This window comes from Anopheles moucheti, chromosome 3 (assembly GCF_943734755.1).
Source record: "Anopheles moucheti chromosome 3, idAnoMoucSN_F20_07, whole genome shotgun sequence".
Classification (NCBI taxonomy): domain Eukaryota; kingdom Metazoa; phylum Arthropoda; class Insecta; order Diptera; family Culicidae; genus Anopheles; species Anopheles moucheti.
The window spans coordinates 83,822,644-83,838,063 of record NC_069141.1 but is presented as its reverse complement, the minus strand read 5'-3'; the positions used below and the strand labels follow the sequence as shown (position 1 = coordinate 83,838,063).

The 15,420-nt window shown below is 47.1% G+C and overlaps 1 protein-coding gene across 4 annotated transcripts in view; it reads right to left on the bottom strand.

The window, feature by feature from the left end:
- The window catches only part of LOC128301724 (uncharacterized), a 39,489-nt gene that overhangs the window by 2,258 nt on the left and 21,811 nt on the right, over positions 1–15,420 (bottom strand). For all 4 annotated transcript variants that reach the window (XM_053038332.1, XM_053038330.1, XM_053038331.1 and 1 more), the window contains exons 3-5: positions 10,378–10,540; positions 640–4,941; positions 43–531 (exon numbers count right to left, since the gene is read on the bottom strand). In XM_053038332.1, coding sequence (XP_052894292.1) covers positions 43–531; positions 640–4,941; positions 10,378–10,539 — 4,953 coding nt within the window. In that variant the 5' untranslated portion in view covers position 10,540. The remainder of the gene's footprint in view (positions 1–42; positions 532–639; positions 4,942–10,377; positions 10,541–15,420) is intronic.

Here is a 15,420-nt window from a genome sequence, read left to right as displayed (position 1 = left end):
GAGCGGACGCTTTCCTACGCGATGTTTTCGGAAAATGGTTACCCTTAGTTCGCTCAGTTCCTTGAACGTGTTCAGTTTGCGTTGGTCATCGCTAGTTACACGATCGCTCAAACAGCTGGGCGATGCTGGCTGGCTGCTATGGATCATGTCGTGAAACCGAGCAACATCACCCAAACCTTGTTGCTGCTGCTGTTGGCCTGTAGCAGATTCCATTAGCATTTTCGGCAGCTTGTATTGTTCTGACGCGCGTATAAAGGTGGACGATGCTGTCGCGAATGTCATCGGGTATCCTGGTGTGTTCTGGTTGTTTCGTCCACTTGGATTGAAGCCTCCATCCTGATCGTTCGGGTTGCTCATGGAATCTGAAGGTGGTTTAAAGCTGGACAGCTCCAGCAGATTGTTCCACATGGAAGTTCCACCGTTGGAAGATGCGGTACCACCAGTTGGTGGTGTCGTGCATACGGAAGAATCGGATGTCACCGACATGATCATAGCGGGTGACTGAATACCCGATAGCGATGATTGTGGACTCTGTAGTAAGTTAAACAAAATAAATACATTTGTGCTCAATGCTTTGATAAATAGACGCAATTCTCGAATTGCATTCAATGATCAGCTTTGACTAGAATTTCTACATACCTTGATATCGTTCATCTTGCGAAGATCATCGTTGGTACAGGCGGGTGACAATGCGGATCCTCCAGTAGCCAGTCGATCATTCAATCCTCCACCATTACAACGATCCGATTGGGACACTTTCGACAAAAGCTGTTGTTGTTGATGCTGCAACGGATGTTGCTGTGGATGAGGCGGTGAACTGCTCCTTTCCGACATCATCATTGACGTGCCGGAAACAATCGAATGAAAATGGTGCTGCTGTTGCTGCCCATAACGACCACCCGCTAGTCCAGTCTGCGAAACCAACGATTGTAGCAAGAAGTCCGACTCTACGCACGCGCTGCCACCACTAGCCGATGTTGAGACTGTGTCGCAACATTCACCTAAACCTACTGCCGAATCGTACTCTAGCGTCTTTTTATCACCACGCAACAGATCAAAGTCAATCGAGTTATTGTTCGGTTCGGGTGCCATCTTCTCGTGCACGGCTGAGGACGATGATGGATGCTGCTGGCCATGATATGGATGGTGAGGTGGCTGCTGTATCGAGTGCTTTTGATTTCGCATCGCAGGCGGGATCATGCCACCGCTACTGCCCGCATAAAACGGTGAGGAAGCGGATGAACTACCATTTCCACCACCCGTCGGCGATGGGTTGTCCCCGAGCGAGGAAGAGGAGGTGGTGGACCACAGACCACCACCACGCTGATGCACACTGCCGGGTCTCGGATGGCTACGTGGTGTCAGTCCTAAATCGATACGTTCCGTACCGATCGGGTTCATGCGCGAGATGGGCCCATACTGGGCCGCATTGTTAAACTCTTGCTCAGCCACCATTAGCGCGTCCTCGTCCGCTAGGAGCGAATCGGAACGAATAAATATGTCCTTACCGGCAGCTGGGTTTGGCATACCAATTTCGTTCAGATGTTGATTCATCAGCTGTTGGTTGTACGATTTTTTATTTCCTCCACCGGTCGTTCCGAGCGTGTCGAAGACCATCTTGGGCAGATAGCCGGACGGTTCACCTACTGTCTGGCGATGCGGTTGATACGACCCAGGACCATGATGCATATGATGGGCATGATGGTGATGCTGATGGTGCTGTTGTTGTTGAAGATTATGCTGATAGGCAGCAGCCTGTGACCCATTGTAACCATTATGATGTGGTGGTGGTGGCGGTGGCGGCACTGGACCCGAAGGATTCTTATCCACGGAGTTGGGTCCCGTCATCGGCAATGGGGAAGTTAGATACGGGGGAGGTGGATGCGGACCATTGCGTCCGGCAGGGTACGATGGTCCAGCGGAAGGTATCGATGGCATTCCACCGTGACCATGCGGTGGTACCAGATGCGGTCCCCGATTGCCCTGGTGCTTTTCCTTGTAGTCACGAACCTGTGACCCCAATTTCTGGTGATGGTAGTTTTGCTGCTGGCCAGCCTGATGTTGCATGCCACCCATGAATTTTGAGCCCATGGGCGCTGCCGAGGTGCTTGTGTGCCCATTCTTAGGACTTCCACCCGGGCCGTATGGTGCATTGCCCGCTGAAGGATGAGACTGTTGTCCCGCATGTCCGGGCATTCCAAAATTGCCTCCCTGCTGCTGATGACCTGATGGTCCTACCTTGCCAGACGTTCCATGGTGACCACCCCCGAGATGATGGTGGGGAGGGCTAGCAAGACTGTCCCAACCCGTGTAGCTGGGCGGTCGTCTTGATTGCGAAGGATGATTATGGCCGTGGTGATGAGGCTGACCGTGTAGTGATCCATGTTCGGTGCCATGTTTACCTTCGGGGTATTCACCACCACCAAAGTACGGGGGTTGATGATGAACAGGGTTTGCCAGCGAACTATGATGGTGATGTGGTTCGATCTGGTGTGCTCCAGGCAAATGGCCGCCAGCTGCTTGTGTGGCAGGAAGTTGCTGAGGGTATGCGCCCGGAAGATGGGAACCGTTACCACCACTCTCATGATGCATGTTAGGATGCGGCGGTAGCGAAGCACCCAGTCCTGGACCCCCTGGGTGATAATTTGCTCCACCGTTGGCATTCGATCCTCCCTGGCTTGGACCCATGTGTGGCGGAGGTCGGAATCTCATCGTTTGGGAAGCATTATGTTGAGCACCTCCCTGTGAAGAAGAACCTCCTCCTGGTCCTCCTGCCGAGTGATGAGCGGGTCCACGGTTTGAATAATTCATACCGCTGCTACCACCGCCAGCATGCGGGTAGTGATTTGATGTGCTTCCTCCAGCCACAGGGTAAACGCCACGAGTACTGCCGTTCATAGACGCCGGGCCACCTCCGCTATACGACGACGGATGGGTACCTCCAGGCCCATTAACACCTGCACCTGCTGCTCCAGATCCTAAACCACTGCCTTGACTACCGATGTGATTTTTGTCAATCAACCGATGGCTGTGTTGACTTCCAGGTCCATCTCTACCCCCACCAATGGAAGATGTCTTTTGATAACGCACCGGGGACGATGCTTCCTCGCCAGATGAATGGTAACCATGGGATGAGGACGAACTCTGATGCATACTACCACTCGTTCCATCGCCGTTACTACCACCACCCGGATGTCCGTGATAGTCCACTGCTGAACGTGTTCGACTCGCACCTCCTGACTGGCCACCGGTTCCAGACATACCACCCGCACCACCACCTAAATGATGATCCTTACCATTTGACATCATACGCAGACTTGCGGTCGCACTGCTCCCGTGACTCTTTCGCAACTTTGTCCGATACTTCTCCAGTTCTTCGTCCGAGTGCGCGAAGGTGCAGTTCGGTCCGCGTGGACAGGTGCCCCGATTGTTAAGGTCCCGGCACAAGCTGATCTTGTAGTTTCGATTGTGTGCCAGATGGCCAGCCTCCTGCAGTTTTCGATTGCCGTGATGCTGCACAAAATCCACCAATCCCGCGACGACACGTTTCACCGCTTGCAGAGCGGCGGCACATTCTGCCCAGCTGGGCACGTGGTTCTCGCTGTTCCAGTCGATCGCCGCCAAATGCTTCAATTGTACGCGCAAGCCGGACAGATTGGCCGGATCGCCGGTGCGTTGTAGGGCGATAATCAGTTCTTGCACCGACTGCACGAACGATTGGGGCGTCTGCAGCTTGTCGTTGATGCTCTGCATATGAGACTTGTGCGCCGTGTCACCGTACAGCAGCGAGGACCACTGATCCGGTGCGATCCGTAAACCCGCTTCCGTTGCGATCTGCACGATCTGCGCATCATGTTCGCGCCGCAACGCCTCGTACGTCCGAAACTCCTCCTTTAGTTGCATCAGCGAGGAGTCACCTTCCCGTTTCGACACCTTGAAGCAGCTCGCACGATACAGCAGCTGCACCACATGTCCGATGCTCGTTTTCGATGCTTGCGAAAAGTGTGGCTCAAGACGCTGCACCACAAACATCACCAGCACCTTGCGTGATAGGGCCGATCCATCTTCCAGGGCTAGTAGCACCAGCTTCAGCACCTCCTCCTGCATGGCCGGGCCGAGAAATTGGCAACCGCGTGCCCTCACGGCCGCCCACAGGTTCGTGCTCAGCTGCTGCGGATTCTGATGGTGCAGGATCAGCTCCATGACCGTGCGCTCGCCTAGCGAGCGAGCGGCACGGAGCGACCGTGCCCTGCCCTCATCTTCGATCAGCTGACAGTTGACCAGTATCACCAGTTTCCGCTGCATCTGCCGCGACAGCAGGCTTGCACCGGATGGGCCAGACGTGCTGACGATGCTGTTGCTACCGCCCCCACCGCCCGCTGCCAGCGATGCGCTGCCGGCCGGTGGACACGGCTTAAGGTAGAGCGCCAGCTCCTCGATGCATGCCTTGGCCGTTTTGTAGTATTGCAGATTCTCTGGACTGAGACTCTGCACGCTCGTCGAGTTGAGGTCCGGATCGGTAATGCCGGCGGAAGCATTGGACACATTGGCAGTTGGCGAAGGATTTATACTACCGGAGGAAGAAGTTGAGTCGTTGCTGGCGTTGGTACTGTTGCCGGCACTGCCACCGCTGCTTCTGCTGCTACTACTGCTGCTGCTGCTGCTGCTGCTGCTACTGCTGGTACTACTACTGCTACTTGCGCTACTAGTGCTGCTATTGCTTCCACAAACAGCACCTTGCGAGCTTCCTCCTCCAGGCGATGAACTGCCACCATTGCTGTTAGTGTTGTTCGTTCCATCTCCTCCACCTCCTCCTCCTCCTCTTCCGCCGTCGCCGCCCTTCGTGCCATACGTCGACGAGGACGTGGCACCCGGTGTACTGACCAACTGCAGTAATGCATTATTTATCGGTAGATAATCTAAATCAGTCGATATAACAGTCTGCAAGAGAAAGAATAAACGGTAAAGAGTGTACGTTAGAATACAGATACTTGGAAACATCACACTGTGATACACAATCCTGGGAATTTAATTCAGGATTTGATTCCGGGAGTCGATTCCGGATTTGACTACGAAGTCGACTTCGGATCCAGATTTGTCTTCTGATTTGACTCTGGAGTTGAGTCCTGATTTGACTTCGGAGTTGTCTTCTGATTTGACTCTGGAATTGAGTCCTAATTTGACTCCTGGATTGACACCTGATTTGACTCCGGAGTTGACTCCTGATATGACCCCGGAGACGACTTCGAATTTAACTGCTCATTTGACTCCGGAGTTGACTCCGGATTTGACTCTGTAGTTGACCTATAATTTGACCCCGGAGACGACTTCGAATTTGACTCCTGATGTGACTCCTGAATTTAATTCCAAAGTAGACTTCGGAGTTAACTAATAATTGTTTTTGAAGTGGTGCATCGGAGTTGTACTGGACTCACGAACCGACTCCGAATTTCTCATCGATAATTTTAAAGCGTTATTTAACAAAAGGACAAAAGTGTACAACTTATGTGCACAGCTCCACGATAAAATTTACAAGCATTTAACTTGGTGCATCTGAACAACACATTGTTCCGATAGCAGGAGCTCTCCTTCATTCAACGCGGCTGCAAACGGCCATCAAAACACCGGTCTGAATCTTTTTGTGGCCGAAGCACCATGCAAGGCTGCAGATAAACCCCAGTCGGAGCATCAACACGAGTTCCCCTATGTCGAAAACCACCGACCGACGCGGAATGCGATACCGTTCGTATTTTCTTGCGACTCTTGTGTGATTTATCTGACGAATTCGTTACATCCATTTGGGACAAAACGCTCTGCTGGGAAAACAAACGCCGCGGCGGTGGTTCGCTACGCAGTGCCGGTTCCATTTCAGCAAGGATTTAGATTTATTTCGGGTTGGATGTGTTCGTGTGAATCGTCGAGATACATGGACCGTGGGCAGCACAAAAAAAGCATTGGGAAAAAAATCGAACGCTTATCTTTTGCTCGGTGCCAAGCGCAACAGCAAACAGCGCCAGGGCGCACCGAACCAACCGCCGCCGTCGTGCACAGAGTGCTGAAGTTACGGAGCTTTTCCGAGGATCGAATACAAACGAAAAATTCCCCCATCCACACTGGTACACTGCTCCCGTTGGGTCTTACTAAGACTTCTTTGCCGCTGTGTCTCGGATTTCGTATTCGTTACTTTGTGCTCCGTGCACCGTGCGTGGAGCATAACTGTGCTGGGGCCGCATAATGCGCGTAACCACAAGCTATCGGTGCCGGAGGCATCATAAACTTGCTACGGAGCGCTCTCAAACGTCTCTCAAACCACACAACGCCACACAGTGCAACACTCACGCGGAAAATCCACAGCGCTGCGGAAAATCATAAACGTAATATAAACTTATTCATATTAAACGGGTACAAATCCATTTGCCGTGGCGGGCGCATTTTCTTGTTGCTTCGTGTGCTGTGATGTTGCTGCTGCTGACTGGGTCCGTTTGTTTTTATGTCTCGCGTATTACGCAGCAGAACGATATGCCACTGTCGGGATCATGCCAATCGTTCGAATTTGCCAGATAGCACACAATGTAATTTACGAACAGCAAAAAAAAAAAGGGAGGCCCAGCATCCATACATGAATTTTACATTTATCTGATCCGGTGCCCGATACCAGGAACCGGTACTGCTTGCCGAAAGCCTATTTCCCTTTGATGTACAGTAATGCACGACAAATATTCGTTAACTTTCTACACGAGATTTGCCACATCGTACGCGCAGCAAGTTACATGATACACGGAACAGCCCAAAAATGAGTTGGAAAATGATAATCCCTCATCAAATTTCGGCTGGTTTCGGTACAATTCTGCGCGTGTGGCGCGATAAAATAGTTCGTAAAGGGCGGCCGAGAATGGAAAACACAACGAGCACGCGAGAAAAGCTCGACATTCGCGGCCGCGATCAGTGTGTTGTATGCTAAATAATACAAACATAAGCCCACCAGAACTGGTGGAGAAAGAACAAAATAAGCAAGCGGGGTTTATCCTTTTTAGGTATCCGTGTTTTTCACCGAATTACATAAATAGCTACAATTCGACTCCCGGGGCCCTACACAACACGACGCCCCATCTTCACCTGTGATTACATGACCAACAGCGGTTAAATGGAAAGCTCCCTGCCTCAACCTCCCGAAGATGGTTCTGGTTCGTTTCCATCGGTATCGGTCTGGCACCAAGGAGGGTTTAAATATTTCGACAAGGATTTGTTCCACTTAATACAAGCTCGATCGTCGAGACGAAGCACAATCGAGACAACCAACCCCATCGACCGCATGCAGAAAAAAAGGGTTCCGCGCCCTCGGTTGTTGTCTAGCTTCAAGACTCAAACTCAAACCGGACGAGAAAGGACAAAAAAAGGGAAAGGATTTTCCACTAGTGAGATATTAGCCGATGGTATAGTTAAAAATCCCACCATGTTCACCCGGTATGGAAGAAAGGTGTTACATCTGCTTATCCCTATCCCTTATGTCCAACTTTTGCACCCAAAGTTCTGCCGGAAAGTCATCCGTACCAAAAAAGAGAGGGATAAAATCTCGTCAATTCCACACGCTTCACCAGAATGTTACCTCACACGCATAATGTATAAAGAAGCTTTGTTGGGAGGGGAAGAAATGTGCCCCAGGATGGCCGGGACTTGATAGGATACACGGAATGAAGTCGAGATACGCACGCACCACTCAATGCGGGAAGGCGAAAAAAAAGGAACCCACCTTAAGGGCATCAAAATTTAATACCTTTCGAGTCGTTCCGTGGAGTGTGTGCTGCTGCTGGTATATTCCGGTCTGGTGCCGATTCCGGTCGTATTTCTGTATTTTTTAACCTGTATCAAGCCACCTATCGACGGATTTACCAATTTCGTTTCCAACTGTGTCATGGTTGTGTCTGTGTAATGGTGGGTGCAGATCGTACAGTTGCTGATAAGGGAACTCCCGCGAAGGGATAACAGCCACACCGAGGTACGGGGACGTCGTACGTTTGTTTTGTGGCGGATGTTTGTAAATCAGATTAGAGCGAGAGAGAGAGGATTCTTTTCTCGTCGGCGACATTGGGCAAGCGAAGTGGGTTTACCGAGGGAAAGTAGTCTTGCTTTTGGAGCTTTTCCCCACACTTCACAATTCGTCGTTCTTGGAGTCTGCTGTGCTGTTTGAGTGTGTACGCATGCGACGGTAAAAGGATAATTTAAATTTTTAATTCTTCTGAAAAATGTATTGAAGTATCTAACCGGGCTTTTCTCTCAACTCAAAAATGCAATCCAGCAAATAAACAAAAAAAAACGCCCTTCACTACATTTCTTTTAAATTCTTAAATTAATTTCGGGGTTTTTTTGCGTTTCTTTTGCGCTTTTAAGCTACCCCTGCCCTGATTTTAATATATATAGCTTTTATATACAAAAGAATTCATTAGTTATTTAAAACCCCCGATACGGATTTTCTTCTTTAAAAATTAATTTATTGCCATGGGTTCTGTTTTTTTTATTATTTGCAAACGAAAAGGTTTCCCCGTTGCTATCGCCGGTCACACATCTGGGACCAATAGGTATAGCGGAGGATCAAGGAAACGATCGAAGCACTTTTTCTCCATTTCCGGTTTGAAGCGAACCGGATGCAGTACGACGAATCTTGGCATAAAATCACATCACACCACGAAATTCTCGAGCACGGGAGATATGCGTGCCGTTCACATCAAACACCTTCTTACCCAGAATCTGCCCCACCAGCGGGTCGGAAGTAGATAAAAAAAGGGCGCACCCGTGTGGAAATAAATAACATTCCAAAATCTCCAACATATGAAACCCTTTTGCCACCTTCTTTCGTACCAAATAAAATCCTCCAACTAGTGGGAAGATCTAAACAAAAAAAAAATGGATCTCCACCGACACACACACATTGGGAAGCTAATGTTCGAAAAATCCCTTCCGCATGGGGATTCGCGTTTGGTCCAGAGCGCCCGGTGGGAGCATACCGAAGAACACCAACCGGAATCAGGAACCAACGTCATAACTTTAATATTGAATGACATCACGCAAAAGACGCTTCCGACGCTTACACCAGTGACTTCGGGGGGGGTGTACATGATGATGTACCCGCGTCACACACACACACTGCACAAGACGGCTTTTCCTCGGCAAGCTGTCGAACCAGCCAGCCCGACGACCGTTCCAGGATGGAGAGAAGATGATAAAGTTTTATTGCTCCCTAGCAAAAGCGGCAGCGGGAATCTTTCTTTGCATGCGACGAAACCCTTCGGGACTGCCCTTCCGACTCCACACCGGTGGGGCATGAGCTTTGGCAACAAGCTAGTTGATTTGTTTTACTTTGTGCTTCAACCTTGACTTGGCCGTTATTTGATTACTTTTTCCACGTGAGTTATTCACATTCGAGGTCTGGCACCGTACCGGAAGGAAGGCGCAAAAGCTGTGTGTGTGTGTGACTGATTTTTTTTGGCCCCGCTCCTGTTTCATTCCCGGCCATAAAACGTTCCTCTCGTGTTTTTCATCTTCATTTTTTTTTCTCAGCGGTGTAGATTATAAAGTCGAACGGGAAGTAAATTTATATTGATCGAATGTATTTAGAACTTGATTTCAACCGATACCGGTTGCAGGAGTTTTAAGGCACATTCAAATGCTTTTGAGTCATTTGGAAGATTTTTTAACGCGAAGTCGCCATAAAATTTGAAAGATTTTGTCTTAATATACCAACAAAAGGAAACAATCAAAGTTGTGAAAGTATCAAGGATAACAATAAAGGTTAATAAAGGTAGCTTGAAGTTGATGATCCGCCGCTGTATTGAAGATTAATTTCCAAGGATTCATAAACTTTGGATGATTCATGAATCGTAGAGGAAGGTTCAAGAATATTTTAAATAGAGATTTAGATTCATTCACTTAGTTCAAAGATTCTTTCGGAATCATGTATCTGAATCAGATTAATCCAACACTACACTTCAACCAACTCAAATTAATTTTGGATTTTTAAAACAAAATGATCATCAGAAGAAGTTTGAGTCCTTTTCCTTGAAGATTGTGAATATTGTAAATAGGAATATCTTTCTTAACTATAACTTGCTTATCTTTCTACTAATCCTTGATCATAGGGAACCGCAAAGTTGTCTGAAAATTGCAATAAATCTAGCACTGTTTTAATGTAACCTTGAGGATCCACATCTTTGGATTGTTGGCAACGATCATATCGCAAACATACAATATCAAATCATAACCAACCTTAGATAATTTGAAAAATCCCGCAAATTTCTTGTAGTATTAAATAAAATTTATTTGTTAAGATGAAGTTCACATCCCTAAATAATTGTGGGTAATCTGATGGACGTAGGTACATACCTGATCGAACGGGCACTGCCTGTGGTGGAGTGTGGCGAGACAGGTGCGGCAGATGGTGTGGCCGCATCCTAGACTGATCGGTGGGCGTAAATTCGCTGCAAACTCGTTGCAGCAAACGGGACAGCTGAGAAACTCTGTCCATTGGGGCGCCTGTATTGGCATTCTGTGGACGAAATGGGGAGAAAGAGTAACAAATTTAAAAGGTTTGTGTCAGTTGAAGCTGGATGCAGCGACAGGAATAAATGATTGGAATAGAAAGGAACTAAAACAATCAGTAGCAATCTCCTCCACGAGATATAGAGTGTGAGAGTGCCGGTGAAAGCATCGCGTTGTAGGAACGGGAAATCATTTGAGCCTAATTTTAAACCGACAAACACCTGTTTCTTTCTGGCGCAGTGTAGTATTGTCTTTCTCGCGGCTTATGCCGTCTTAAATAAAGAAAACAAAGCTATAAAATATGCACTCCACTTTGTCTGGCAGTGCAACAGACACATACCAACGATGAAACGGACAAGGTCGTTCGGAAGGTCGAACCATGCCGGATATGAGCGTCGGGTGGCATACGCTCGCCACAGTCATCCAATAAAACCGGCCAGGTTCGAAAAGGAGAAAGCACCCACGGCACTCTAGCTGTGCTTGGGAAGCTTAATTTTCTCGAACATCAAAACCGTACCCCATCGGAGTGTGCGGCTCGTCGAAAAGATTGCATAAAAATTGACACTACACACGATCGAGATTTTGACATATGCGACGACATGTGCAAAAAATTGCGTCTGTACAGTACATCGAAATGTACAAACCAAAAAAAAAAACACACATTCGAACGTTCGGTCCCTCTTTGCTCCGAAAGTCTAGCGTTGAATTTAATGACACTCATCTCTTACGACACATTCCGCAGCACACAATTCGTTGGCGCGGCTTCGACACTGTTGACGTTGACATTGAGCTGTCGTGCATGAAAGGATGAGCGACAGAATGGAATGATAAGCAATATCGATGGATTAAATGGTTGAATTTACATGAAAGAAGTTTATCTCGAAATGATTCCACAAGATCTATTTAAAAAAGGGAGTTCCAATCTTCATCAATTTCAATAAGGTCCTTTAAGGACATAAATCCTAAATGGAAGCTTTTATAAGGTAAGGTACGGTTTAACATTTTGGAGTAAAATTCATTCATTACCTTTGTCAATGAATGTCTAACCGTCCTGACCTAATAAACATTTTTTTACATCTCTGACATATTGTCATTCTAGAGACAATTCAACCGGTCACACATGGGCTAGACGTATGTCTGACCAACGGACGCAACGCGTGCCAAACCGATTTCCTATGACGCCATCCAACTCGTGCACAAAGCACCAACATAAGCGCACCGTCCGGTGGGTAGTTCAATAAAAAAAAACGCCTTTTAAAAGCCATCTTTTGCTTGGGCGGCACTGGGCGAAAGGCCACCACCAGCCAGCCCGTCAACAGCTCCCCAAAAATGGAATGCCTTCCACGCGTCCATCTAATCTTTGGGGCAACAACAAACGGATCCTCCCCATCATCATCATCATTTCAGCCCCCATCATCGTCAGCTGCAGCACTTCATTTTCACTCTCGATTCGCTTTCTAGCGAGCTTGATTGGCGGGTCCATCCGTATTTTTTTTTTTTTTTGGGCGGAAGGGGGAGGCGATCGTGATGGGCGGCGCGCACTCGTGTGCACCGAATTAGAGGAGAAGGCCCTTTTCTCGCTTTCGTAAGCAATGTTGTTGTGCGTCCCCATCAGTCGGAAGGATCTTTCTCTCTCGTTCTCACTTCGTATCGTTCGTTCGTTTCGAACCGAATGGAGCTTATTTTTGACAATCATCCCCTAATGTTGGACGAGCTTTGACAATCCCTTCCGTAGCATAATCGAATTTGTCGGCGACTTTTCTCCAATTTCCTCCAGCTAATCTCGGTCCGAACTATCATCACCATCATCCGGCATCCAGCATCCGGGATGGTTGCGATCACTGCCAGAACGATGCAGCCTCCATTTGCCAATTTGCTTTCAGAACATCAAGGAAAAGCGTCAAGGAGCCTTCATGTGAGGATTTAAATATTCCATCGGTCGCCCAACGTGAGGTTTTGATTGGATTAAAAATAAATCGTGTTCGGTGCTTAATGATGTCCTGCTGTCCAACCCGATAGTGAATCGGACCACAAGAAATAGCTGCGTCGTGGAAATAGACTGCAATTATAAACAAACCCACCGACCCGGATGCAATGGCTAATGCAAAACAGGTCTTCTCCTCAAAAGTGACACACATTTCGTTTCCGAACAAAGGGAACCGATCTGCCCTGTTCAGTGGCAATGCGAACGCAATAATGTTCGTATTTTGTTCGTTTGCAAAGAAAAAATTGAATATAATACTTGCCCTACACAAGGCGTGCTGAGGCAGAGATATAAATAAGGTCAAGCTTGCGGTTGAATAGCGTTAGTTGTGTGCTGGCTCTTCTTTGTTACCGACACAAATAGCTATTAATTAAAAGATGTTTGATGTTGCATCATTTGTTTCGAGAAAATATTTTTTATTTGAGCGCTACAGATAAATAATAATAAAATATTCAAGATCCTGCTTGTCATTAATGTCGCCACCACTGAGCCAAGGAATAATCTCTATTTTTTGCGGTCTAAGACGATAATTAACCAAAGCCTACACCCCAAAGATACCAAAAGCCTATAAAACATAATCCCTTTAAGTAGTGCCACAACCAAAACATGACCAGCATAGTGATTAAAAACAAGAACTTCTTTCTGCCTTGGGAAGAAGCTTGCCTTGCAGAAGAAATTCCAGCACGAACCCCGAAACAAAGCTGAAGGATATGGCAAAAACAGACACAGCCCAATGAACGTTGGACATGCCACAAAACCCTGCAAGACCCTGAACCGATTCGTACACCAAGGGGAAAGAAGAAAGGGAACGCGGGCTAGCGCAACAATGTTGTCTTGTACACGTCCAGAAGAAATCGATTGCCCGGGCTGGGCGCGCTTGGGTGAGTGGGTGATATAAGAAGTGTTGTCGCGACAACGTTTGGTAGTTTCTTTTTATTTCTATTTCTACCCTTTACATACAACACACCCAGCAAAAAAAACAGGCAAACTCCGTTCGGCTGGTTTCTTCCGTTCGTTGGACTGGGGAGTTTGTCTGTCTTGAATTATTTTCTTGCCAGCTATAATGCCAAATTTGTTTTTCTGTATTTGTTTTTTGTTCAAAACGAGTAAATTAAATCACGCCTATTCAAATGTGTCAATGACAAATCATGGGAAGAAGAAATATATAAGGATTGATCAAGTACAGACATTTTGGCGAGTCTTCAATGCTTTCTAAGGCGCAATGTTTAGCATACTTATACCTTAACCTAATTCTGGGATATTTACCCAATGATTCAGTCTTTTGTACTGTTCTCTTTTGAAGAATCTCTTGAATAGAGCCATTTAAACTGATTTTGCAACGAAGAGCCATATGAATCATGAGTTGACTCTCTAAAGATTCATAAATCTACAAAGGTATCCTTGCCTATCTATTTTCTTAATTCTTATTTCTTCTGCAATTACATTTTGTATATATGTGGTGCAATGTCTGAAGTTCTTGTAATATTCCTAAATTATTAAGGAATAATTATTCTTCAGAGATCTCCGAGGATCTATAAATCTATAAACTACCATGAGTCTTTCGAAATACATAAATCTTTTAAAAATTCAATAAACCCCACAGTTATTGCATTCTTTCCTTAAACGAATGAATAAGATTTATCGAACAATATAAACAATTAAAAGTAAGATCACATAGTTTGAAATCAATTTACTCCATTGCTTACCAATTGTATGGTTTATTCAACAAATCTTCAAACAATACATGTAAGTCACATTAATGCTTATCGTAAACACACAGCTGTAAATTAAAACAAGCAAACTAACTAATTAAAGATAAAAAGTTTACCAACCACCACAACGAATAAAACCTCCTAACATCCCTTTTGGCCTTCGGCACCCCGTTGAACGGGAAATGAAACACAATTCCGCGCGATCGGAAAACTTTTCATAGCAATTATGCATCTTCCTTCCGCGGTACTCCGCGGGGGCACGATTCCGCATTGTTTGTATCAATTCGCTATTCTTTGCTCTGCGCCCTCTGATTAGGTACCAACCAGCCACGTATGCAAACTTTTATCACATCATACCACCTCTCATGGTACCATGCAACCATCCGAACGATCATCACCATCCCCAACGAATGTGTGCCATTGTCGGTTAGCAGCTCGCCAATTTGGTATTCCTTCGTCCAGGTTGAGGAGAGTGCGCGAAGAAAAAAAAAAAACAATCGGAAACAATATGGAAACCAATGCGCGTGTACTGCTGCTGCTTCACGATATCACGCGCGCACCACACAGCCCAACACTCACGGTCCACCGATCCAATCACTTCCGGGAAAACCTTTTGCAAATGTGCGCGATTGAGTGAGAAAAGTTGGTCGTTCCAGAGCCCGTGTTTGTACATTATGCTGCACCACCACTTGGGGATCGTTGGCTAACCCGGAGCGAAAACGCATGCAGAACGTGATGCAGGGATAGAACGCGTGCGCTACGGAATGGTGGCGGCACAGGCTGGAGCTGGGGATGGTAGGAGTGGTAAGAGCTTCGTGGTGCTAAAGCTTCATTTTCAATGAACCCAATTTTCCGCACAATTAAGAGCCTTTCCCTAGCGCCCGGTCGGCCTGGAAGTCTTCCCAACTCCCCTACCAAAAACGCTCGAGGCTTTCCTTTGGGTATATAACTGGAGACAGGCGAAACGAGCAGTCACGGGGCCACATCCGGATCCGTTTCGGAAGCGAAAGGCGAACGTCGGGGCAGTGTGGAAACGGGGGATAAGAATAGCAAACGCGTAAGTTTACGTGCTGTCCCTGCCCACCACGGACAACCCTTTACCAAAATTCTTCTAACTACCACTGGACGTTGCGCGGATGATGCTCGGCAAGTAAATTGAATAATACAGTGACGGGTTTAATATCAACTGCA